Genomic DNA, 27643 nt, shown 5'->3' on the forward strand with positions numbered 1-27643 from the left:
GAGAATTTCCAGCAGGCGGGGCAGTGGCCGCGTTGACTGCTTGCTCCAGAGATCCGAGACGACGGAGAAGGCACTCGTATTTACCCACCAAGAAAGCCCCCCCAACATTAGCTAATCAAAACACTTTTCAGGGACGTAGCCATCCTAAGGTAAGAGCCTAGAGAGTGCAATTCATTTATTACTGCTAACCGTGCATTATGTTCTTTATGGGCGGCCTCGGAATGGACAGTGAAAGGAGAAGGGCTTCCCGGGAAGGCGAAGGGGAGACGTAGGTTTCGGTTCCCCCGCCCCCCAGTCGGCGCTCGGCTGGCGGTCTGTGTGTCTGGGTTCTCCCAGCGCAGCTTTCTTCCCTTTGGAGGTCAGGAGCAGCTGGTCGGGGCGGGGCGGGAGGGGGCGCAGCTTGGCTGTCTGCGCCCCGGGCGACGGGTTTCCAGCCCAAACTGTTCTCGGCCTTGAATGTGGTCGCTGCTTGGAGGCAAGCGCGGCGCGAGCGGGGCAGGGTGTGTGGGCAGGCGGAGACTGGAGGCCCTGGACGCGAGGATGCTGCGGGGTCGGCGCCACGTCAACGCCCGGGCGAAAGAAACGTGGCGACCACGGTCTCGGTACGTCCAGAGGGAGGTTGGGAGGCGGAGACCTGGCGGCGGAAGGTGCCCAGTGAGCCCAGCCATCTGCGAGGCTGCGCGGGCGGGCGGGGGTTTGTGCGTCCCGCCATGTGTCACCCTGGCCACTCGCCTGTCAGGACCAGCTAGCCAAGCCCAGGATCCTGAACTGTCCCCAGGTGAGCTTTTCAGGAGGTCCGGCATCGGGAAAGATGCACAGCCCCAACTGGTTTTGACCCGAAGACTTGGGTTTTACTTTGCGCGGAGAACACTGTCGTCTTAAGGCCTTTTTGCTGGTGATGTCTTTTTCAACAGCCGCTTTCTGTAAATGAGAGAATTTATCGGAAGTGACAAAGAGGCTTCAGGTGGAAATAACCGGGAAATTTGCAGTCTCTGTAAAGCTCTGCTGGCTTTTCTGAGCTTCTCACTGTTAACGTGCAGCAAGGCCTCATCGGTTTTTTCCATTAGGGCGGAGGAATGAGGTTGTCCTTGGGTTTCAGAATGAGCTACTAAAGTAACAGATTACAATGACTATGAAAAAGAGCAGTGGGGCCGGGCGCGGTGGCTCACTCCTGTGATCCTAAAGCGGGCTTGAGCCCAGGAGTTCGAGACCACCCTGGGCAACATAGTGAAACCTTAGCTCTACACAAAATACAGAAATTACCGGGGCCAGGTGGCACGTGCCTGTGGTCTCAGCTCTGGAGGCTGAGGTGGGAGTATCGCTTAAGTCTAGGTGGTGGAGGCTGCAGTGAGCTGAGATCACACCACTGCACTCCAGCCTAGGCGACAGAGCGAGACCCTGTCTCAAAAAGAAAAACAGCCGCCGGGCGCGGTGGCTCAAGCCTGTAATCCCAGCACTTTGGGAGGCCGAGGCGGGTGGATCACGAGGTCAAGAGATCGAGACCATCCTGGTCAATTTGGTGAAACCCCGTCTCTACTAAAAATGCAAAAAATTAGCTGGACATGGTGGCGCGTGCCTGTAATCCCGGCTACTCAGGAGGCTGAGGCAGGAGAATTGCTTGAACCCAGGAGGCGGAGGTTGCGGTGAGCCGAGATCGCGCCATTGCACTCCAGCCTGGGTAACAAGAGCGAAACTCCGTCTCAAAAAAAAAAAAAAAAAGAAAAACAGCCATGGGCCGGGCACGATGGCTCAAGCCTGTAATCCCAGCACTTTGGGAGGCCGAGGTGGGTGGATCACAAGGTCAACAGATCGAGACCATCATGGTCAACATGGTGAAACCCCGTCTCTACTAAAAATACAAAAAAATTAGCTGGGCATGGTGACGCGTGCCTGTAATCCCAGCTACTCAGGAGGCTGAGGCAGGAGAATTGCCTGAACCCAGGAGGCGGAGGTTGTGGTGAGCCGAGATCGGGCCATTGCACTCCAGCTGGGTAACGAGAGCGAAACTCCGTCTAAAAAAAAAGAAAAAGAAAAACAGCCATGGTTTGTGGTACTCTAGTTAGGCAGCGGTGGCAGGAATAAGAGCAGCACCTGTGAGTGTGTGTTTGTCTGATAAAATGCCTTAGTTATAATCGTTGAGTAGTGAGTTCTCGCTAATGATTTTTTTCTTGCCACCTTAGACATTACTACTGATCACACAGGCAACTTCCTTGACTGGAATCCTTAGAGAAGAGGAAAGAAGAGGGGAGAGTGGTATAGAATAGAATGTGAAGGAAACTTTTTAAAGGCATTATAAAGTTACAGGTTTGGGATATAGTCTGTGGCTTGTATGCGTATTTACTAACATGTTAAAAGGCATCTATGGGAGTAGAATATTGAGTACTTTTCACGCTCACGTTTCAGTACTTTAACCCAGTCACATATTTGAACATAGATATATTCACTTTAAACATAAGGGGGTTCCTTGGGAGTTTTTATTGTTGTTTTCTTTTTTCCCCTCACTTAAAGCAGTAAATTTTCTTTCCCTTCCTCCTAGCAGGGTATTGATAAAGAAGGTATTGGGGTCCAAATTAGCTGAAATACATTCTGGAAATTTCCATACTATTTGAATTTATTGGGATGCTTTAGTTGATTTTCTAAAAAGGTTGATAAATATTTGGTTTAAGAATATTTAAAATGGCCGTGTTCTCATTATGGAAGTTGTAGATACTTAAGTGCCACTTCATAAAGGGCAGATAGGAATGCTTTCTTAAAATATTTTTTTCTAGAGGTATAAAATCTAAGCAGGTTTCGGAACTTTAGAACTCCTGAATAATTTTGGCATGTGCTTAAACTGACCTTTTGACCTGCTTTCAACATTCAAGAACAGTTTAACTCAAATCCAGTGCACCTTTCTGCCAGAGACAGTGCTTCCCTTTTGGATGACTTGACTTCCAAAGATGAAATATAATGTTAAATAAGGTTTATAAAATAAACTAGCCGTGATTTCCGATTGAAAGATTGAGCTATATCTCCCCTGCTTTCTTAGAAAGGACGATTCCTCTGTCTCTTAGTTTGCAGAATAATGAACACATCCCAATTTGTAATTGAGAACTGACAAAGACAATTCTTAGTTGTTCTCTAATTTGTTCTACACTCTTTTTGTTGTAGAGAACACTGATGGCTTTTTTTTTTCCTTAAGGTTTTTGTTTGTCACAAATTCTACTTCCCTTGCCTTGTATAATCATTCCCATGAGCATCAGCAGAGCTGTGGGGTCTATGATGACAGATCCTGATTTTGAAGCTTTGGAGGAGGAAACTTTTCTTGATGTGCAGGTTTAATTCAAAGTCGTTACTTACTTTGGGAACTCCAGTTGCCTTTGAATTCTTTCCTAGGGAATATGGAGGGGATTGGTATGACTTAGTTACATTGCAGATGGAAAAGGACATGGAACCACTTCATAACATCTCTTATTTGCCTAAGTGATGCTGACCTGTTTTGTTTTGTTTTTGTAAACCAGCTATGTATCTGGGTCACATTTCATTTCTGCCAATAATATGCCTCAGAGTAGGTGTTTTCCTATGACTGCCTGCTTTCTGAGAGCATTATAGACATAATACCCGAGGAAGGAGGCCAGGTTGATGATTGATTTTTAAATATGCAGGTTTATAGAAACTGCCCAATTTGCATTTTATCTCATTCTTAAAAATGTTTTCAGTGGATATTTGTTCTCTGTGAGAATGCAGTTCTACTTTATTATTTAAAAAATATTGGAAGGAGGGATAGAGAGGAGAAAAAAAGCAAGAGTATACTAGAAGAGCTGCAGAAAAACTTTATTTAATATTTATTTATTTGTAATTCCAGAACTCTGGTTTAAAGTAGGTACATGACTGCAAAGTAGCTTAAGGCTGAATACAGCATGTATACTTTCAGACCAAAGTCAAAAGAATAGTATTTTGGTAATCTCAAGTTAACTCTTCAAATATGAATATTTTCTAATAAATATATTTATTTAAAGTTCTTTTTTTTTTTCTATATGATATAAAGCTGCTTTAGGAACTATCTCCAAATAATTAGTACTTTTATTACCTGGTATATTATATTCTAGTTTGAAATCTCAATTCATCACCTATAGTTAACATAATTGAGTTAAAAAAATTTTTTAACATACTATTGCTGGCTTGAATTCATAGTTGTTGCTGAATAAAATCTAACTCTCAATTAGAAGCAAAAGAACAAATATCTCTTGCAATAGAGTGTATTATTTCTCTCTCTCTCTCTCTCTCTCTTTCTTTTTTTTTTGAGACGGAGTTTCGCTCTTGTTACCCAGGCTAGAGTGCAATGGCACAATCTCGGCTCACCGCAACCTCCGCCTCCTGGGTTCAGGCAATTCTCCTGCCTCAGCCTCCTGAGTAGCTGGGATTACAGGCACGCACCACCATGCCCAGCTGATTTTTTGTATTTTTAGTAGAGACGGGGTTTCACCATGGTGACCAGGTTGGTCTTGATCTCTTGACCTCGTGATCCACCCGCCTCGGCCTCCCAAAGTGTTGGGATTACAGGCTTGAGCCACCGCGCCCGGCCCCTCTCTCTCTTTCTTAATAGACAGTGTCTTGCTCCGTTGCCCAGGCTAGAGTGCAGTGGCGTGATCTTGGGCTCACTGCAACCTCTGCCTCCGAGGCTCAAGCAATCCACCCACCTCATTTTTGCACTTTTTGTAGAGATGGGGTTTCATCATGTTGCCCAGGGTGGTGTCAAACTCCTGGGCTCAAGCAGTCCTCCCACCTCAGCCCCCTGAGTAGCTGGGACTACAGGCACACACCACCACACCTGGCTATTTTTTGTATTTTTAGTGGAGATGGGGTTTCACAAGGTTGCCCTTGGCTGGTCTCCAACTCCTGGCCTCAAGTGATTTGCCTACCTTGGCATCTCAAAGTGCTGGAGTTATAGGCGTGAGCCAATGCGTCTGGCCATGTTACTTCTTTTGGATAACCAGAGATGCTGTGTCTCTGCCACTCTCTAACCCATGTTGTCTTATAAAAAAATGAATTTCAGCCTTCTATACAGGATCTTGGCCAAAAGCCCAGAAGGGATGACTTCCTGAGTCTTTAATGATCATTAGTTGTTTTGGTGGTCATCTTTATTCCAAATTCTGTGATGGCAGAGCTCATGTATGTTTTATTGCTTAAGTATCTGAAGATTGAAGCCAGGCTCTGTGCACATTCCTGTAAATCCAATACTTTGGGAGGCTAAGATGGGAGGATCACTTGAAGCCAGGAGTTTGAGATCAGCCTGGGCAACAAAGTGAGAACCTATCTCTACAAGAAATAAAAACAAATAAACATCTAAGGCTGTTCTCTGGAACCTCATTCTTTCTTTTGCCTGTTTTACTCACTGAAAGAGGCCTTCTCTATGCATAGCTAGACTGATTTCCAAAAATTCACTTGAAAGTAATTATTTGAAACCTGTAGTGCATTTTCTCATAGCTGCACTCAAGCTGGGGTTTCATTGGTGTATGTTTATACCTTTTGGAAAGATACATTTTCTCAAGTTCATTATTTTCGTGAAATAATTTAAACATACAAACGTACAATTGAGAATAATATAATGCCAGTAGACCATCCACCAACATCATCAAACCTTAGTATTATGCTGTCTTTTCAAGTTGATTTTAAATTAATGAAGTAATATGACACAATCCTATGGAGACAAATTTCTTATTTGTATGGAAAATTGCCAGAAACAGCCCTACCCACAGTGGGGTAGGAATTCCCCCTGGTAACACCCTGTAATGCTAAGACTGAGGTTTGAGTTTTGGGGTTGGGTATAGAGTAATAGCTTCAATGAAGTGTAGTCTCAAGTGTCAGTGGATTGCTAGGGTTGGGAATGGAGAGCTGCAGTTATGAATGTGAATGCATAGATCACTTGTTCGGAAATGACGGCTGCTTGTCACAAATGCAGTGCCGCTGGGTTCCTGAGATCACGCCCACACACCCTCCTAGTGAGAGTCTACCAGGAAGGGAGCATCATCAAAACTGGCTTTTCTTTGTGCCTCTAGGGTGTTTACATGCCAATTTATATTTACCACAATAATATGGTATGTAAAGTTTAGTAGGTTGAGAAATCTCAAAATAAAAACTTAGATCAACCCTAGACTGTTTTTACTAAAACTTGGCCATTCTATTTTTTTTTTTTTTTTTTTTTTTTGAGATGAAGTCTTGCTCTGTTGCCCAGACTGGAGTACAGTGGTATGATCTTGGTTCACTGCAACCTGTGCCTCCTGGGTTCAAGCAATTCTCTTGCCTCAGCCTCCCGAGTAGCTAGGATTACAGGTGCGTGCATCCACACCTGGCTAATTTTTTTTTTTTTTTTTAGTAGAGACAGGGTTTCACCATGTTGCCCAGGCTGGTCGTGAACTCCTGAGCTCAGATGATACACCTATCTTGGCCTCCCAAAGTGTTGGGATCACAGGCGTGAGCCATCATGCCCGAAAACTTGGCCGTTCTTTGGAAACAGAACTATTTTTTGTATTCTATTAGCCTGTTATTTTTTTCCTGAAGAGACTTTGATATTATTGTTCATATTTACCCCTACCTTTTCTTGAAAGCAATAGAGTTAATGAAGGGATGTATATTTAATTATACCTGTACTCTGTGTTCTTGCTATTTGAAGTGCAACTTGCAGACCAGCAGCTTCTGTATCACCAGGGTGTTGGTTAGAAATGCAGAATGGCTCGACCCCATAGCCACTGAGTCAGAATCTGCATTTTAACAAATGATTGCAAGTTCAAGTTTGAGAGATGCAGGTTCAAGTTTGGTAGACAATGATCTGTGTATATGCACACTGTCAAATTTTTATAGAACTTAAATGCTGTGAATGAGGTAGGAAAATCAATTCATTTTTGATCCACTGTTCTTAGAAGTAGGCTATTGGATGTCTACCCAATATATAACATAAATATATGTATTTTCTGTCAAATCCTTTATGACATTCATTTTTGGTAATATTTGATAACATACCAGTTATATTCAAAATTTATAATGGTCTCTCTCTCTTTCTCTCTCTCTCCCCCCTCCCCCCTCCCTCTGTCCCCCTGACTTGCATAATTTTTCTTGAAGACATTCTATTATTGTTCCATTGACCTTTCCCTCATCACTGAGTCCTTTGGAGCTGAGTTATGTCAACAGCTGCCTTAATTACTTTGGTCAGAAGTGGTGGGAACCAGTTGAGAAGAAGAGTGCTGCTAAGCTCCCGCCTGCTGCAGGACGACAGGCAGGTGACACCCACGTGCAACAGCTCCACTTCAGAGCCTAGGTGTTCTCGGTTTGACCCTGATGGTAGTGGGCGTCCAGCTACCTGGGACAATTTTGGGATCTGGGATAACCGCATTGATGAGCCAATTCTGCTGCCACCCAGCATTAAGTATGGCAAACCAATTCCCAAAATCAGCTTGGAAAATGTGGGCTGTGCCTCACAGATTGGCAAACGGAAAGAGAATGAAGATCGGTTTGACTTTGCTCAGCTAACAGATGAGGTCCTGTACTTTGCAGTATATGATGGACACGGTGGACCTGCAGCCGCTGATTTCTGTCATACCCACATGGAGAAATGTATTAGGTATGTACAATGACTTTCACTCCTGACTTTGCAATTCCCCTATGCTTCATGCTTAAACTTTCACCCTTTGGCTGAGGCTTCCAGAGTGAACGTAGTTACTTAAGTGGTTGCATGCTGCTGCTTCATGAATGAGAAGTAGTTAATGACTGAGAAGTAGTTTTACATGGGTATCACAATTTCAGAAATGCAAGTTTTAACAACTCCCCTGGGGAAAGCATTAACCAAAATCTATAGCACTTAATTTGTGATCATTTCAAGTGAAGTGGCATAATGTGCATGAGAGAACCTATGAGAAGTATTTACTCCCATCAGTGTAGGGAGTACAAGTGCTTCAGTAAATGGTAATTACTCTTTCAAGTGGTGTGAATAGCTTTGAATACTTGACTTGTTGAAAATAGCTTTGGATGATTGGCATTAGTGTTGAGAAAATGCATTTAATGCAGATGTTCTGGAGCTCTTCAGATTATTTACTTCAACTATTATTAATGCATTTTTGAGGGTCATATTACTGCTAACATTGAAAAAGGGAGAACATGTGATAGAGTTATGTAACTATTCTTGACTTCCCATGTGACCCTTTCTTCACTTCCTGTGTATACCTCATTCCACGAAAGAACTCATAATAGGAAGGAATTCTTAACCTCTCAGGGTTGTGGTAGTGAGGATTAATTCTTCAACAACAAGGATCTGGACTTTAATTTTTATGCCTTTAAAAGCTTTTCACAGTGCCTGACACTTACTGCATGCTCAGTAAGTGTTCCTTAGCCAGTAAATCTTCAGCGGTTTAACAGGAAAATTATGACTCCCATTGTGTGGAATGACTGCTAGCTAGCATTAACAGTGAAGAGAGAAACCTATTGTGAAATGATTGTTTGATGCTTTTTTTTTTCCTCCCCACAAAGGGATTTGCTTCCTAAGGAGAAGAACTTGGAAACTGTGTTGACCTTGGCTTTTCTAGAAATAGATAAAGCCTTTTCAAGTCACACCCGCCTGTCTGCTGATGGTATGTAAGACTATCACATTCCTTGGGTGTTAGGGAGTATGTAGGGTGGGGGAGGAGTTAAAAGTAAACAATTTAAGTCCTTTATGGGAGGGGATTTTAATGTAAACTTGTTTGTAAGGATTAATATAGAAATGATTTTATATGAAGAATTACATTAAATGCTGTTTTGAATCCAAATTAATGTAAATACATCACTTTTAAATAAAATATATTGGCGAATTTTTTAGAAAGAGAAACCCCAAAACAGTTCTGATGTTGTATTTTAGTTTTTAAAAGATTTAAAAAATGTTTAATCTGTTGCTAATTTTATGGACAAAAATGTCCATACTATGAGTTTTGTTTTGTTGTTTTTTTGTTTTTGTTTTTTTTTAGATGGATCTGGTGACCAAATGCTGAAATACACTACAGGGTAATTACGTCTAGCTAAGACAGTCATTGTACAACAAGAAAAAAATTGCAAATAGATCCTAAATAGAAAAAGACAATAGCTAATTTGTATAATTAAAAAGGAAGATGTTTTTCTGTCTCCTCTTAAAAAGCTCAATCTTGCAGCTTTCCTCTGGCAACTAGTGATATTTTCAGCATAAGGGTATGCTAGTTGAATTTAAAATTTTGTGTAGTGTATGTCCTTAAATTTTGACAGTGAAATGTTTCTGGTTTTGACTAAATTTATCAAAACCATTTCAGGAAAACACAGCAAATGTTTTCTAGTTAGCTAGCCTCTAATCTTTTGCTGTTAAAGTTAACCCTGAAAACTTCTATACCAGCCAAATGAATGTATGCATGTAACCTTGTAAATGATTTGAAAATGAGTCATGCAATAATCTTGATCTGTATTTGGTTCATCTTTTTCTTAAGGGAAAAAAAACACGGCACCACAGAAATGTCATTTGCATGGTTTTCAGTTAGAGTACATAAGGATAGGGATTTTTTGCTTTTCACAGCTAAGGAACTGAAGATTAGAATGGTAAAGGTCAGTACAGAGTTAGGGCTGGGATTTTCCTGACAGCCAGCATTCTCTCTTCCCTCTCAACGGGAGAGGAGAAGGTAACTCTGGATTGGCTCTATTTACCATTTTGAGATTTTTCCTGAGCTTCTGTTGAGTACCTTAGTATCACACTCCTCAGGAAAGCATTACAATCCACTCTGTTCAGGGATATGTTTTCCAGTCTGTAGATTATTTAGGCTCATTTTCTTTTCTTTCATTCCTTTGGATTTTTTTTCCTTTCAACTGGACCCTTACCTTTAAGAAGACAGAAGTTGAAAGAGGTAAACTTTATGGATAAGATTTAGCTCTTGTTCCAAATGGTTAAAACACAGGAAGGAGAAGAGGAAATAAAATGTTTTCTTATGGTTTTATTTTTATTACTTCCTGAATTTTGGTATACTCTTATTTCATAATAACCAAGTTGGCTATGAGTCTGGCTTTGTCTCACACCACAATGTTTATTGACTGTAGTGCCGGTGGTGTGTCCCAGCTGTTCTGTAAATACCTGCAGCTTACTGGACAAGGGTTTTGGATGAGAATGACCATATTTATCCCAGGCATGTGACCACCAATCAAAAACATCGACCTTCACGGAGCCGTCAGCCTTATTTTAAAAGGATCTAGTCAATGTAGATGTTTAAACCAATCAGTGATTGACTTGATGTAAAATATGAGAGGACTTCTTTCATTATTGAATAAAGTATAACTCAACGGAATTTTGAAGTTAAAGAATTTAATTAACTTGCTTATCTTAAAAGAAACTTTCTAAAGATAACTTTGTCATAAAAACAAACAGTTGTGTAAGGAAATTAATCACAAAACTGCAATTCATATGTTTGCTTCAGCAGTGCAGATACTAAAATTGAAACGATACAGAAAGCAGCATGGTCCTTGGGCGAGAATGGCAGGCAAATGCATGAGGCATTCCATATTTTTTATTCTTAATAAAATTAATTCATTTTTAATAAAGAAATTAAAATGCATTATTTAATTTAATTCCTCTGTCATATACTTTGAGGTAATGATCACAGAACATTCTTAAGATATTTTAAAATTTATGTTTTATATAATAGTCATTTGTTTGAAAGTATAATGGAGCAAGACGGGATGATGCCCTCAGTGTGTACCCAAAGAAAAAGTCTATTATAATATTGTTATTAAGTCTTATTTTGTATATATTATTAACAGTCTGTGTTTTTAAAAAATTAACGTTTTGAGAACATTTAAATATTGTATTCTTAATAAGTTGCCAAAGCTTTCAAAGATGGCAAAACTTGCCTTTTGATATTTAGGGCCTATTTTATCAAATATATTAAAGCCACTAAAAATAGAATGCCATATGTTGTGTAACTGTTCAATTTGTGGATTTTTAAGAATGTCATTTTATATTTCAAAGTTATTATTTAAGTTTAAAACTTTAGTTTTTAGCAAGAACTGAAGCAGTATCAGTATTGTAAGAGTGGATAATATTCTTTTCAGCCTACGAATATAGGTAGGGCCAGTACTAAAAGAAAATTTTGTAGTAAGTGCAGTTCGCCCTCTCCAGTTTCTTTCATCTTCTCTCCTTTAGTATTAATCTCTTTCCGTCCTCTTGAGCCGTTCCTGTGAGGTGTAGGGCTGTGGCTTATTCATTTTTGAATCTCCAGTGTGCAGCACCCTGCATAGAACCTGGCAGGTACTCAATAATTACTTGAATTGAGCTGAGATCTCCACTGCCTACTCTTTCTCACTGAAGTTACTGTAATTTATTCTTTGATTATCATATAGCTGATTTAATCAAATTATTAATAAAATGTATGCATTTTAATGAATTGTCACTCCTGGGTAGAGTTGAATTTTAATTAGCAGACACCTGAAAAGGCTTAGTTAAACCATAGAGGGGAATCACTAATGGTGAGATTTTAGGTATAAGTGGGAGAGGTGCCCCTCAGTGATACTGAAGCAGCATTGTTCATCTGGCATAATATCCGAGGGTCATTGTCTCACTCCAAGGAAATCAAGGACGCGGACACACAAGGAGTGAGGTTAAGAGCAGAGATTTAAGCTCTTTCCTGCAAAAAGAGGGGTCCCAAACAGACTTCTAGTCCTCGGTGAAGTATAGGAGGCTTTTTAGATGAGCTTGAGGAGGCAGTGTCTGATTTGCATAGGGCACGAAAGATTGGTCCGACCAGGTGTACCATTCGCATAGCACATGAAGAACTAGTTAGGGCTAGGGGTGCCATGCAGAGTGCTAAGAATCTGGCCACCCCCGCCCTAATCTTTTGTTATGCAGATGTTCTCTACCTGGCCAGTGCCTTGTTGCCCATTCCTTTACTGTACATGTGGTGACAAAGAAAAGGGAAGATGGAGCATATTGAACATGCCTGGCCCCAGGTAGCCCTTTGCTATTGGCACAGCTGTCAGCAGTCACCTGTGCAAGCTTCCAGCTCGCTTTTGTTTGCAGCTCAAATTTTTGGGCTGCTTTTTGTTAGAAAAGAAGTGGTTTGGGAGCTGCTTTTTGTTAAAAGGGAAGCCTTACTGAGGACTCCTTTACCCTCACTATCTGTCTAAATAATTTCTTTCTAGTTCCTGTATCGATATCATATTAGCTTTCTTAAGATAAATTAAGTGAAAATAAAACATTCTTATCTCTTCTCAATGTCAGTTCCAAAGCTTTTACATCTACATAAAGAATTTCAAGTTATCTTATTAACGTTTAGAATATTAACTCTTGAATGGCACTGCTATTGCCTAGCAAGTTCGCATTCAAGTTACACTTAGTGAGAGCTCTTCTCTGACAGGCAGGTGTGAGTTCAGCATAGGCAAGAGACTAATGTGCACTCAGTCCTTTCAAAAATGACATGATGCCAAACACAGGTGCTGCATGTCCTGGATGAATGGTCTGTAACATACAATAAAAGCTTATCATTTGAGTAGAATAAAATAAAATAATGTACTCTTGTAGTTGGGGATATTTTGAAAAGAATAAAATCAAAATGCCACTTAACAAGAAATGGCAAGAACAAGATTCCCTTGTCCTTAAGAAATTGCCAGCTATTTTTATTGCTTTTTTGTTAATGCATTTTAAATCTGTCCTTAGTTCTCCGTAGGCAATTTCATCACTATCTTTTAATTTTTTGCATTCAGTTTATCCAGTAACGTCTACTTTTACAATTAATAAAAGCAGCCAGTAAATTCAGATGATATCCTATCACTCTTCTGTTGTTTATAAACAGCCACTTAGAACAAACTAGATGGTAGAAGACTTAGGTTATAATTCTATATTTCCTATAAGCTCTTCAGAGTGTTTCCAGATTGCTTAAACTTTGAAAGCAACAAAGCTCCGAAAGGGACAAATGGAACAAAAAGAGAAGACTTGCTCTGACTTTCAGAGTGGGGGACGTTGATGGCATTGTGAGTCTCATCAGAAACTTTTATGTTCTTTATATCCTGTAACCTCTTTATGGAAGAATTAAACTACAAAATAACTAGGGCTATAAACAACAGCATTTTTGAATCCCCTGTGCTGGGGAGCCAAAAAAAAAAAAAAAAAAATAGGGAGAGCATTGAAGAGAAATGTTCTTATTGTGCTGCTACTGCTTCAGCTTATTACTTTGATTTTGGTGTTCATGAGTCTTGAGTCTAGAATACCCATTTTTAATAAATACTGAAACGGTATTGGTTTATACATAATAGTATTTACACAACAGAGTAATTAGTAGGAGTCATTAGTCTTTGAAAAGTATAGCTTTTGCTCTTTATGTTGCCATTCAAAATCTTGATCATTTTTCTTTTAATGTGTCGACCTGCAACACCGGAGAAACAGAAAGCTGCAGAAATACCCATTTTGTGAATGATATAAAATTATAAACATGCATTAGAGTGCAAGAGTCTCACTAGCCTTTATTTAAACAGTGAATTTAAATTAATCATTCTACTCAAAAATGCCTTCTAGGTACTAAATCTCTGCATTAAGCACCATTAACAAATGCATGTATCTTGTATAGGAGGTGCTTTGATTCCCTCTTGATACATATTTAAGTCCCAGTAAGTTGGTGGTATACTGTAGTTTAAATCCTGCTTGTCAGATACAAATTCTTCAGTGCTGTAACTGTAGGTTTATCTATTATTGAGCCAATTCTAATATTGCTACCAAACAGATTTACAGTGCATTTTTTTCTAACTCAGTAAAGGTACTGATTGATTGTGTTTAAGACCAACTATTTCAGTGAATGTGTATACGCATGAGTGTTTTTGTGATTGTTAAATGTGTATCTGTGTCACCACTTATGTGTCTTGGTACAGACACATTTGTAGTTTTTTCAACCTTAGAAACCACAGAATTGAGAAAGAAGTGTTACTCTGTGAAGAAAAAATAGACTCAAGTATAAAATACCATCAACTGGAACAAATTGAGTTTTGGAATCGTTGATTTGGCATCTCCTGGAATATTATATAATTTGCTAGTGAAATTTTCACCAAAATAAAAAACCCTTCCCTTATTTTGCAGCTCTTTCTCTGCTCTCCCATGTGTTGCAGGTTTGTAATGTTTGAGCACAATTCCTGGGTGAAATTTCCTATTTGCCTCTGTGCGTGTTATTTGTGGCAGAGAACTGTGCCTGGTCAGCAGCTCTAGACCTGGAGCCCGTGGACACTATATGCTGGGCTTCAGTGGAAAGAGAGATCTGCTTAATTTTGTCCCAGGTGAAGGAGTCCAGCGGGTCCTAGCCTGGACTACGGGAAGGTCCCCACATCCTCTTTGTCCCATTAGTTGAGATGACTTGCAGTAGAAATTGTCCAGTGAGTGTTAAGAACTTATTGAAAGATGTCTTAGTTTTCTAATTCTGTTGTTAGGGCAAAATGAGAATTTTACTTTCATATTAAATGTTAAATGAAAATGAATGCTGATTTAATATCTATATTCTTAAATGCTTAGCAACTCAGAATTGACAGTTAGTTTTGAAGTCTTTCCTATAAATCCTGGGATTTTGGAACTGTGAAGTTGGGTTGGTGAAAGCTCAAACTCTTTTAAAATTTCTAGGTGACAGAGCCATGAATTACAAGCCTAAATAACTAAACTTAACGAAATTTTAACTCTTTTACTGTGGTCAATAATAAACCATTTTTAAGAAAGCTATTGCTGATGGTTTAAACAAAGGGAAGGAATATTAAATTCCCGGGACAGGTAGCATCTGAATAAATGCCTATGTTCCCTTACCTGGCTCTTTAAATCATTTGAAATATTATAGGCCGGGCGCGGTGGCTCAAGCCTGTAATCCCAGCACTTTGGGAGGCCGAGGCGGGTGGATCACGAGGTCGAGAGATCAAGACCAACCTGGTCAACATGGTGAAACCCCCGTCTCTACTAAAAATACAAAAAATTAGCTGGGCCTGGTGGCCCGTGCCTGTAATCCCAGCTACTCAGGAGACTGAGGCAGGAGAATTGCCTGAACCCAGGAGGCGGAGGTTGTGGTGAGCCGAGATTGCGCCATTGCACTCCAGCCTGGGTAACAAGAGCGAAACTCCGTCTCAAAAAAAAAAGAAATATTATAGTTAGTCAAACTGTAAAAATTCTATTGTATATTCATTTGGGTAATTTAAAGTTGAGTTAACATTTGTAATACAAATATCACTGATACTTATGCTAAAACATTTGTTATATGATGGACAAATACATCTTTCATCATTGCATAAATATTACATTGGCACAACAGTTCCAAAATCAAGAGAAAAATGGGAAGATAGTGCAACATTAATGTTATTTCTCAAGAAAGTTCAGCATGACTATAAAAGATTAAGTAGACTTTATTCATGCTTTTCCATTTTACTTTTCTGATTAAAGCAGGCATTTTAATATACCAATTGGAAACATCTATTTATATACATATATATATATATCCTTCCAGTGCATTACTGATGAAGTTTTCAAAATTATCTTTTTGGGAAAAACAAAAAACCTTGGAAAGATTGAATCTTAATGGGTCAAATCAGTAGCAGGTCAAATCAGTAGCACTTCGTTTTTCCTAAATCTGCCTTTAAAATCAAAGTCAATTTTAGAATGTTTTAAAGCGTTAACAATGTTACTAAAGACAATACCTGCTTTAAATAAGTTATCTTTTCCAATTTATTCCACTATGTTTTATTTTTTAGCTCGTAATTTCACAATATTCTCACTTTTGACAAGGCTCAATGCACCCTAACAATTTTTAACAAGTGGTAGAGAACTTAGGGCAGACACTGTTAGGAGAAATCAAGGGAAGATGCAAAAGTGCAGTGTGAGTGGCTGGAGGAAACAGTGGTGACCTCAAGCCCAGTAACAATGAATTTTATTTGTTATTAGAGGAAATTCATATGTGTGCAATGCTCTGGCCCAAGCAGGATCCCAGGAGTTGCAGCTGGCAGTTCCGCCCTGCATTTGGAGTTTGGAGTGCTAACTACATCGAGTTAATGAGAAACTAGAATGAACTTCATTCTCCACCCCTCCTTCCCCAGAGTTTCTGCTTCAATAATGATGATTGTAACTTTGTCTCATGTCTAGAAAAGGACAAAGATAAACAGAAAAAAAATGTGAGCCTGTAACCATTTTAGGAGTTTTTGGTGAACATTTATAAAATTAAAACAGTTTTAGAAGCATACAGAGGTAGAATATGCAAATGGCATGCCCTTGACATATCTCACTTAGCTGACTAACTGATAATATGTTCTCAGGATAGAAGTAACAAATGGAAGGGAAAACCTTCTAAATCTATAGACTGTAGAAAAGTCAGCTTGCCTGTGTGGGCTGAAGTAGACCTAAGTCATTCCACCAACAGAGCCAACCTAATTAAATTTTAATACTTTCAGTCCAGACACCAGATATCCATAAAGGTGTTATAAGTTCAAGTCAGCACTACTTGATATGAATAGAGGCCATTTGTAGATAGTGATACAGTGTTTGCCAGATTAGGTTAGCAACCTCTCCTGTTTGCATGGAGCCTTGTTACTGAATTAAATACTTGTTTCTCTGCATGCTGTTACTTACATAGTTCATTTGCATTTTATTTGCTAGCTCTAGTTAATTTAGAATGATATATTCCACCATTAGTTGTGCTTCTGTTTTATTTTGTAATAAAAATTCCATATCCAATCATTTAACTGTCACTAACTTGAACTCTTTTTTCATAATATTTTTAGCAACTCTTCTGACCTCTGGGACTACTGCAACAGTAGCCCTATTGCGAGATGGTATTGAACTGGTTGTAGCCAGTGTTGGGGACAGCCGGGCTATTTTGTGTAGAAAAGGAAAACCCATGAAGCTGACCATTGACCATACTCCAGAAAGAAAAGATGAAAAAGAAAGGTACTACCATCACTGATCCATCATTCTGTGTGGGTGATGCTTTTAGTTCATAACAGTTTTTAAACTGATGTCATGCTTAAGTTTAACAGTGACTTGGTTTTCTGCATATCACATCATTGTGATTTAACTTTTAACAGGATCAAGAAATGTGGTGGTTTTGTGGCTTGGAATAGTTTGGGGCAGCCTCATGTAAATGGCAGGCTTGCAATGACAAGAAGTATTGGAGATTTGGATCTTAAAACCAGTGGTGTCATAGCAGAACCTGAAACTAAGAGGATTAAGGTAAGAAAGGACCTGCAAGCACTTGATGCACCTGCAGAGAGTGAATGTAGGAATGCCTCCGCTGCAGGCTTTCTTGGAAGCCTTAACTGAAGCCAAAATGATTTTTAAAAGGGAGTAATATATGGAAGGAGAAAAAAAAAACTTTTCAGTTAAAATAAGATGCTACTATTCTGGCCTAATGTAGAGGAGAAACCATAAATTATTTCTTTCCCCCTTTTTAGGTTCTTAGCTGAGACACTTTATTGAAAACAAAAGTCAGATTAACTACAACAACTACAAATAAGCAGACGGTTCAGCGTGCTGTACCCATTGTGCAGGAAAGGCTTCAGTTCAAAGTATTTCTCTCTCAAGGCAGTGGTTTAGGGGCTTTGCTTAAATAGTATTTAAACAAAGAGCCACAAATCCTACATAGGGACAAGATAAAGAAGAGAACACTTTCAGTCTTTTAAAAGGCAGAAAAATGTGTGGAAATAGTAGAACCTGTTCCCAGATTTCTCTAGTGCCTGCTGGTTTCTTCTCTGGGCTGATAAACAAGTGCTGTCTCCAGCCACCAGGCAAATAGAGGCCCAGGAAGTTGTTCCCCTGCCTTTTCAGTTACTTTGGCAATCCTCAGTATTTGGGAGAGAAATATTTTGGTATCCCTCAGTATGAAGAAGTGTTAGGTTTTTGTTTCACTCCAGCTATGGAATTCTCCTGGTGGAATGGTCCTACTTTTACTCACCTGCACCCAATCATCCAGCATCACTTGTACGTAATCAGCCAGCATCACCTGCATCCAGTCAGCCAGCGGCACTGCACCCCATCAGCCAGCATCACCTGCACCCAATCAGCCAGCTTCACCTGCACCCAGTCAGCCAGCATCACTGCACCCAATCAATCAACATCACCTCCACATGGAAGCTGCCCTGACTTCCCTTCTCCACCAAACCAAATAATTGCCCACTTCTACTTCTGCAGCATCCTTTGCATGCTACTGATCAGTGTCCTCATTGCCCTTAACTGCCCCCAGCACACACCCAGTCCATGAACTGACACTTCTCTAAAACTCCTGAGCCACTATAGTCCCTAGTACAGTATAGTGTAGGCTTCCAAAACTGGCAGCAAACACTTGTTAATTAATTGCATGAAGGATTTCAAGTCTGTAGATATCCAACTTTGTGCCTTATAGATATCCTACTTCATATTATCTAACAGATACTTAGGCAGAGTTTACTATGTGCTAGACTTTTTTCAAAATAAGTACTACTATTTACATTTTCCAAGGAAAATCTAAAGCATACAGAGGTCAATGCACCTCTGCTCACCCAGCCCAAAAATAGAGGCAAGATTCAAATCCTAGAAGCCTGGCCTTAAAAGACAGCACTCACAACTGTTACATCAAGCTGCCTCTCAGCATTGGACTATCTGGATTCTCCCTTTACAATGTTAAATTATGCAAGTAAAGCAAGATATCTTGAAGGGTGTTTGCTAAATGGTTAGGACTGATTACCTCTGGTGATCGGATTTCAGAGGATTGCAACTTCTTTACTCTTTACTTTCTGCTATTAAGTGCTATTTATATTTTACTAATTAAATATTAGCTTTATCCTTGGTGGTTAATTCTAAATGTTACTACTTTTGCCCAACATATAGGCTTTACATTTTCACTGTTTGCCTATGTATTAGTCTGTTCTCACACTGCTGATAAAGATATACTTGAGACTGGGTAATTTAAAAGCAAGGAGGTTTAATGGGCTCACAGTTCCACAAGGCTGGGGAGGCCTCACAATCATGGTGGAAGGTGAAAGAGGAGCAAAGTCATGTCTTACATGGTTGCAGGCAAAGAGAGCATGTGCAGGGGAACTCCCCTTTACAAACCATCAGATCTCATGAGACTTCTTCACTGTTATAAGAATGACATGGGAAAGACCCCACCACCATGATTGAGTTACCTCCCATTGGGTCCCTCCCACAACACATGGGAATTATGGGAGCTACAATTTAAGATGAGGTTTGGGTGGGGACAGGGCCAAACCATATCAGCTTACAAGCTCTTACACAGATGACCACTTAGCAAAACAGATAAAAATATTCGAATTAGCAAGATTATTCTAAGTCAGAGTCTAGCTAATAATCATAGGCATTTGGTTCTGATTGCAGTTACATCATGCTGATGACAGCTTCCTGGTCCTCACCACAGATGGAATTAACTTCATGGTGAATAGTCAAGAGATTTGTGACTTTGTCAATCAGTGCCACGATCCCAATGAAGCAGCCCACGCAGTGACTGAACAGGTGACCCAGAGCTTCTGCCTGAAGAGTCTAAGGAGAAGGAAAGGACAGCCCAGGCATTGTGTTTTAGCTTTTGAGTGTTGCAGTGAATTTTACACTTGATTCCATAATATTTCCAAGTATAAAATTTTTATTATTTCCCCAAGTTAAAATTTTAATATGCCAAGGAAATGAGCTTTGTTTATTCTTTGGCTTTGTATATACTTTGAAATGATAGTAACAGCAATAATAAATTATAATAGTAGTAAACTAATATATCACTTACACTTACTGTGTCACAGTATTCGTATATATTAACTCATTACTAAATGTATTGTACAGTATATAAAATTACATATATGGTAATCACAATAACCCTATTAAGTTGGAGCTATTACTGTCCCTTTTCACAGATGAGAAAAACAGGTACAGAGGCTACACGGTTAAGTAACTCACTGAAGGTCACCAAACTATTAAATTGCAGAACTGGACTTCAAACCCAGACAACCAGGTTCCCAAGTCCAACCACCTGACCATTAAACTAGACCATTAAACCATTGCTCCAAGCAAATATCCAACTTGAGGATATAGCATAGTCATCTTCTGGTTATTCAGAGTGGGTGTGTGGAAAAGATAAACCAAAATACAAAAAAGCATAGGGATGAGGTTGTGTGTCAGTCAGAACTAAAATTAGAAGAAAGCTGGGTAATATCCAGTAAAGAAAACTTAAACTGTGCTTTGTATTATTTAAAGTATGTTTTAATTCAACAGCTATTTTTGCATTTCCCAAAATAAGATAACAGACCTTACTTTAAAAGTATTATTTGCTTGGAAATAGTTGGGCAACATCATCATAATACATGAATTATTCATTTGGTTATGGCCTTCACCCGTGCTAACCAGGGTGCTCATGAAATTGAGGAAATGGGCCCAATTCCATGGATGAACACTTTTTTCCCAATTTCAACTGCCTGTCTTGTAGATATTTGCATTCTAATTCACAAAGGCAATGAAATTTGTAATGAATGCATAGTGTTCCATCTTATTCTTATACATAATTCATTTAACAGTTCCCCTGGTTAAAAAATTTAGTTTATGTTCATGTTTTTCATACTATAGAGGAAGCACTGTAATAAATATTCGCATGTCTATTTGTGCATATCTGTTTCCTTCTGGAAATAGTTTTAATTCTTAGAAATAGTATTCAGGTGCAGCGGCATGCACATGTAGTCCCAGCTACACAAGGGAAGAGGAGGTGGGAGGATTGCTTGAGCCCTTAGATATAAAATTTCTACAGAGTGAGACTCCCTCAGGAAAAAAAAAAAAAAAACAAACAGAAATACACAAGAATGGGTGAAGTGCTGTGGCTTACACTCTAATCCCAACACTTTAGGGGGACAAGGCTAGAGGATCACTTGAGCTCAGGAGTTTGGGACCAGCCTGCGCAATCTGGCAAAACCTCATCTGTACAAAAAATACAAAGGCTAGCCAGGTGTGTTGGTGCATGCCTGCAGACAGCTATTCAGGAGGCTGAGGTGGGTGGTGGAGGTTGCAGTGAATTGAGATCGAGCCACCATACTCCAGCCTAGGTGACGGGGCCAGACCTTGTCTCAAAAAGACCCCAAGAAAGCACACAAACAAAAATAACCCCAAAGTGATATGAGTATTCTCTGTGTGTAGAAGAGCATTCTGTGTGTATATAATTATGTATGTGATAAGATTATATGATCAAATGTACATCATTTATTTTTGAGACCCTGTCTCAAGAGAAAGTTCAATTAAAAAAAAAAAGAAAATTTCTAGGCCAGGTGTGGTGGCTTACACCTACACTTTTGGAGGCTGAGATGGGAAGATTGCTTGAGCCCAGGAGTTTGAGACCAGCCTGGGCTATATGGCGAGACTCAGTCTCTACAAAAATATATATATATTTTTTACTTAGCTGGGCATGGTGATATATGCCTGTGCTGTCAGCTACTTGGAAGGATGGGGTGGGAAGACCACCTGAACCTGGGCTGTCGAGGCTGCAGTGAGCCGCGATTGTGCCACTGCACTCCAGCCTGGATGACAGAGCAAGACCTTGTCTCAATAAATAAATGCAAATTTCTATATAAAAGACTACACAGTATTTTAGAGCTTTAAATAAGTTTACCAAATTCTCCACCAGAAATACTATACCAGTTTACACTAGCATGTTTGACAGTTTGTGTTTCTCCAAATTCTTAGCATATTTTTTTCTTTTTACCAATTTGATAGGTGGAAAAATCAAATTTTAGTGTAGACATTTATATCTTTTTTTCTTTGTTAGTGGAGTTAGCTATTTGCATAGGCTTATTAGCCATTTGTATTTCTTTTATGATTATGGCTAGTTTTTTGTCTTTCAATTTCCAAGGTTTTTATTCTGTTAGGGTAACTTTCCCTAAAGGGAAATGAATTCCTGGTAAGAGCTAACAGTTATCAAGTCCTTACCATGTGTTAAGCCCTACACTAAATGGTTTACATGTATCTTCATTTTCAGGAGCTGCATACCAATGCACCTTAGTCCACTGGTATTTCTGTTGCCAAAATTGCTACAGCAGAAATAGTTAATATGGTTGTTTTGGGTCATCTGTTATTCCATGTGCAATTTAATAAAACTTGTGGGCATTAATACAGGGTGAAAATCACAAATCATAAATAAGTAAGTTAGTAACTGTATGTAAGACCAGTTTGGCTTTCCAGGGGAAGGGGATTTCCAAGGGAAGGGAAGGCTGATTTCTCTTTGTACAGCCTGTGATTTCCAATGTTTTTCTTTTTCTTCTTGCCAAACCTTGCAGGCAATACAGTACGGTACTGAAGATAACAGTACTGCAGTAGTAGTGCCTTTTGGTGCCTGGGGAAAATATAAGAACTCTGAAATTAACTTCTCATTCAGCAGAAGCTTTGCCTCCAGTGGACGATGGGCCTGATCACCAGCTGGGACTTTGAGTTTCTGTGCAACAGTTTTTCACTGAACATGTCAAGAAACTGATGAGATCAGAAAAGTCTCCTGTCTCTGGGTGACCCTGTGATTCACTAGATCAGTGCACAAGTCAGTGTAAACTTAACCACTTAGTTTTCTTCATAAATACTCATATTTATGTTCAACTGTAGGTGCTCCATGTAAATGTGTGTAGTGATGCTACTGTGAGTCTTTAAATTGAAAGAGCAAATAAGAAGTGGTTTGGATACACTTGATGAGAGATGAGAGTGTTACATTAATAATTTTTAAGACTCTTAGGCAGCTATGGGTTTTTTTTTTATCATTTTTGTTCTTTTTTTTTTTTTTTTTTTTTTTGAGACGGAGTTTCGCTCTTGTTACCCAGGCCGGAGTGCAATGGCGCGATCTCGGCTCACCGCAACCTCCGCCTCCTGGGTTCAGGCAATTCTCCTGCCTCAGCCTCCTGAGTAGCTGGGATTACAGGCACGCGCCACCGTGCCCAGCTAATTTTTTGTATTTTTAGTAGAGACGGGGTTTCACCATGTTGACCTGGATGGTCTTGATCTCTTAACCTCGTGATCCACCCGCCTCATTTTTGTTCTTTATTCATTTGAAAACATTTTGAAGTTCTTCAGAACTAGTCAGTTTGAATTTTGACAGCTATTCAATATGTGATCTCCAAGTTAAAAAAAAAAAAAAATTTCCAGGCTTCCCTAATTCTAAAATGCAAGTTTTTATTTTAAATAACTGTCCCAACGAATAAGTATGAAAACAGTTTTCTGTTACCATATTTTGTATTCTGGACCACTTACTGGTGAAAATAACCCTGCAAAAGAAAGTAATTCAGCCAGGCATAGTAGCTTATACCTGTAATCCCAGCACTTTGGGAGGCCAAGGTGGGTAGGTCACCTGAGGTGAGGAGTTCAAGACCAGCCTGACCATCATGGTGAAACCCTATCTCTACTAAAAATTAAAAAAAAAAATTAGCTGGGAGTGGTGGCAGACACCTGTAATCCCAGCTACCAGGGAGGCTGAGGCAAAAGTATCACTTAAACCCAGGAGGCAGAGGTTTCACTGAGCCGAGATTGCACCATTGCATTCTACCCTGGGCAACAAGAGTGAAACTCCATCTCAAAAAAAAAAAAAGATACTAATTCAGATGATATGACATTACTAAATTGTATACATATTTATAAATGTGTATTTCAACTGTCTCATCAGCCCTCCTCTCTGTTCATTCCTATTTTTCTGCAGTTAAGAATACTATACAAATGTGATTATTCCTTAATATCACAAAAGAATGTACAGGCTAAGAGTCTTCTGGTCAGAAGTTAAATACTGACGGAATCAAGTATTTTGTATAAAGTTTTCATTTGTTATCGCTAACTCTATATTTTGTGTTTTGTATATAGTATTATAGTATGTGTATATCACTTATAGAGTAAGGAATTGAGTAATTTGTTAGTAAAAATAATACCACATTGACTGATACTGCTATAGACATAGCTTGAGTTTTGTGTCTCCTTTTTGCTCATTTTCTGGGACTTGGAAGAAAGAACAAATCTAAAATGAACATTAAAATATTCTCCATTTCAGCTTGCTGTGTCACTTAGGAGTATAAAACTATATTTCTCTTTATCTGCATGTAAGTTTGCTGTTAAAATGTGAATTTCTAAATGTGTGTTTGGAATTAGATCTGTAGTTTATTTCTGCAAACTATGTAAATTTGTTATATTTGTGGGTGGATGTACATATGTATATTTTGGAGTAATACAAAGTTAAAGGGAACAATCTCACATACTTCTTTCACCAGTTTTAAATTATTGATATGTCATTTTTAAGGACTCTTGACAAACTAGGGGCAATTTCCTTATAGTGGATAGCCAGTGATTATTAGAAGATGAGGAAATAGAATAAAAATTGCTATATGGCAATTTGCATATAAGGTAATAGGATGTGAGAAAAATACTGAATCTTAAGAATGACATGGAATTTTGTGGCAGAAAAGAAGAAAGGTTGATGTGGTATATACCTTCAACTGATTTTTTGGCTTTTTTTTTCTTTAAGCTTTAGGTAAAGGTGTATGCGTAGGGAGAGAGCCCAATATAAATATTCACATCTTCTTACCTTTTGGGGAACAGAAGAAAATAAATCTTGAGCTTTCTGCCTCTATTAATCAGGAATTGTCCTTTACAAAAAGTGCTGAATAAGTATTTCAATTTTTTTTTCCAAGAGAAGTTAGGTGAAAGAAAGAAAAACATCACAGGAAAAGACCATCGTGCCCTGTTTGTTGGCTGAGAGGTGAGGAACCAAAGGGAGGCAGCTAAAGCAGGAAACCATCTTGCTTTATCTAGTCAGTTCTTGGAATAGAAATGTGGAAGCTACCTTTAGGGACAAGGAGAGTTTCCAAACCAACAGGCAAAGGAAAACTAATGCACAAAAATGACATTCTAAAGATGCAGGATTTGGCCAGGCGCAGTGGCTCAAGCCTATAATTCAAGCACTTTGGCAGGCCAAGGCAGGTGGATCACATGAGGTCTCGAACCATGGCCAACATGGTGAATCCTCTCTCAACCAAAAATGCAAAAACTAGCCGGGTGTGGTGACAGGCGCCTGTTATCCCAGCAACTGGGGAGGCCAAGGCAGGAGAATTGCTTGAACCTGGAAGGCAGAGGTTACAGTGAGCTGAGATCACATCATTGCACTCCAGCCTGGACAACAGGGCAAAAACTCCATCTCAAATAAATAAATAAAGATGCAGGTTTCATTTTTGTTTTGAATGCTTTACATTACTATTCCTCTCTTTTACTTTAAGTTTAGGAGTGATGTCAGGTTCAAAGGCATGAGGGTGATTGATGGATTGAGGTAGATAGCTAAGTTTGTCTGTTTTTGTTTTTGTTTTTTAATAGTGACAGAGACTCTGCTGTTCACGCTGGAGTGCAGTGGTGCGATCACAGCTCACTGAAATTAACAGGTTTGACAAAAAGGGATATAGGGCAGACTTGACTGCTTTATCCCGGGAAGGTTTTAAACCTTAAGCCAGTTAACTTTGACTAAGCATAAAACATACTATACTGGTGTTTGTATTTTTCATGCCACAAAATTAAAATGGAACTTTAAATGTAGATTAATATAATCTATAAGAGATAAGTATACATGTATTCGGATACTGGAAAATATGCAAATAGTAGTTTAAAAAGGGACTGCTCTAGTTTTTTACTTCTAACTGAATTTGCCCTGTGGGTATAGGTGTAGCGTCATTTACATTAATGTAGTAAAACACATCACTTGTGTTTGGGTTTGTCTTTCATTCACATGTAGTATATAAATCACCTTTCTAATACGCGTTGCCAAACTATTTGCCACCATCTATTTGGTGAAATATTCTAGAGTCATTGTGATTTTCCACAAGTACGAGTTCTTAAGTACCTTATAGATTCAGAAGTGAACACTGTCCTGTTCTCCATCAGCTGTTCATTTGTTACAGATGTTTGTATTTCTTAAGTGCTTCAAAATCTTACACATTTTTCTGGGGGGATGTCCACTGTGGAAGGATCCATTTTGGTCCTTTGTGCTCTATCACATGAACTTTCCCCATGTTTCCACACTTAAAAAATAATTACTTCTAAGAATTATTAGCACATAATCTAAAAGATGGAAATTATTTTTTTAAGTGAAATTTGATTTTTTTCTTTTAGGATTTTGGTAGAGACTAAGTAGGCCTACTCATCAATATCAAACAAGACACTTATTTTCTTTCCTAAGAATGGACATAAATTTAATTTCATGGTGGTATGATAATAAGAAAATGTTTCTATCTTTCTTGAGCACCTCCATGATTCTCATATACCCATATCTATAAAAAGTGACATGCAGGCCGGGCGTGGTGGCTCACGCCTGTAATCCCAGCACTTTGGGAGGCCGAGGCGGGTGAATCACGAGGTCAAGAGATCGAGACCATCCTGGTCAACATGGTGAAACCCCGTCTCTACTAAAAACACAAAAAATTAGCTGGGCATGGTGGTGCGTGCCTGTAATCCCAGCTACTCAGGAGGCTGAGGCAGGAGAATTGCCTGAACCCAGGAGGTGGAGGTTGCAGTGAGCCCAGATCGCTCCATTGCACTCCAGCCTGGGTAACAAGAGCGAAACTCCGTCTCAAAAAAAAAAAAAAAGTGACATGCGATTTTGGTTGGGTTACATTTTATTGTATTTATTAGATTCACTTGTATAGATGACTTAAGCAGAAATAAAGTCATGTCTTGACAAGGTGAGCAAGCCAAGGTTGTGATGGCCTGCCTGTCGCTTCTGGCATTTGGGATGAGACCAATTGACTCTCCCGTTGGTTGTTAGATGGTTGAAATGGTCCACTCGTGGTCATACTTAGTGTTCAAGGCTGTGAAATTATGGAGTTCTTCCACCTCCAAGAATGACTCATCTGCTGTTGGATTCTAGTATGGAGTTTAGCAGCCTGATGTGTCCCCAAAGTGATTTAATTTCTACTGAAGTGCTCTTGCATACATTTGTTTTATAATTTACCAAAGTACTACCTGAGTGTCTAATGACTCCTATAGCGAGTTAATGTAATTGCTGCTTTGACCTTTGTTTTAAATGTATGTATTAGAGTAACTGTGAGCAGAATAAAATCACATTATCTCAGTGTTAATAAAGTACATGCATTAAGCAATTTTTAAAATCCAGCTGTGTTTATTTGGCATCCAGACTACAACATTGTGTATGTGATGTAAAAGAATCAACGGGCCCGGTGCAGTGGCTCACACCTGTAATCTTAGCACTTTGGGAGGCTGAGGCGGGCAGAACCCTTGAGGTCAGGAGTTTGAGACCAGCCTGGCCAACATGGCGAAACCCCGTCTCTACTAAAAATACAAAAATTAGTCATGTGTGGTGGCATGCACCTGTAATCCCAGTTAACTGAGGAGGCTGAGGCCTGAGAATCACTTGAACCTGGGAGGCAGAGGTTGCAGTGAGCCAAGATTGTACCACTGCACTGCAGCCTGGGTGACAGTGGGACCCCCCCCCCAAAAAAGGGACATAGTCCAGAAACTCTAACTTAGTGGATGAATGAACACTAGAGATGATAACTGAGCATATGTCACATATAGGGTAGAGAACTAAATTATGTACCAGCCAAATGAATATAACTGAGGAGCAAGTGTGAAGGAGTGAATAGAATGACCACTTCAAACAGCACAGGATTTACAAATGACCATGTAGAGAAGCCTAATAAATCA

The 27643-nt window shown here is 39.4% G+C and overlaps 1 protein-coding gene and 1 non-coding gene across 7 annotated transcripts; both read left to right on the top strand.

The window, feature by feature from the left end:
• PPM1K (protein phosphatase, Mg2+/Mn2+ dependent 1K) lies at positions 1-27087 on the top strand. Of its 6 annotated transcripts, none has more exons than XM_008992999.5 (9): positions 1-149; positions 7099-7597; positions 8500-8600; positions 8973-9009; positions 14078-14106; positions 16741-16906; positions 17044-17188; positions 19328-19462; positions 22252-27087. In XM_008992999.5, the coding sequence occupies exons 2-9, from the start codon at positions 7158-7160 to the stop codon at positions 22381-22383; spliced, it is 1185 nt and encodes a 394-aa protein (XP_008991247.1). In that variant the 5' UTR covers positions 1-149; positions 7099-7157; the 3' UTR covers positions 22384-27087. The 6 variants fall into 6 exon arrangements, with proteins under 6 accessions (XP_008991247.1, XP_002745650.1, XP_008991249.1 ...); XM_008993001.6 differs by lacking the exon at positions 1-149 and adding an exon at positions 294-602; XM_008993000.6 differs by lacking the exon at positions 1-149 and adding an exon at positions 438-778.
• LOC118152552 (U6 spliceosomal RNA) lies at positions 10423-10524 on the top strand. Its single transcript, XR_004741304.3, has one exon. It is a non-coding gene; the product is annotated as a U6 spliceosomal RNA (small nuclear RNA).
• Positions 27088-27643: the final 556 nt, after the last annotated feature.

Source organism: Callithrix jacchus, chromosome 3, assembly GCF_049354715.1.
Source record: "Callithrix jacchus isolate 240 chromosome 3, calJac240_pri, whole genome shotgun sequence".
NCBI lineage: Eukaryota > Metazoa > Chordata > Mammalia > Primates > Cebidae > Callithrix > Callithrix jacchus.

Bases quoted from the DNA above. Each gene is read 5' to 3' on its own strand.
- PPM1K (XM_008992999.5), top strand. From the start codon at position 7,158: ATGTCAACAGCTGCCTTAATTACTTTGGTCAGAAGTGGTGGGAACCAG. The intron at 17,189-19,327 runs GTAAGAAAGGAC...TTCTGATTGCAG, and splicing joins CTGAAACTAAGAGGATTAAG to TTACATCATGCTGATGACAG. The intron at 19,463-22,251 runs GTGACCCAGAGC...CAAACCTTGCAG, and splicing joins CCCACGCAGTGACTGAACAG to GCAATACAGTACGGTACTGA.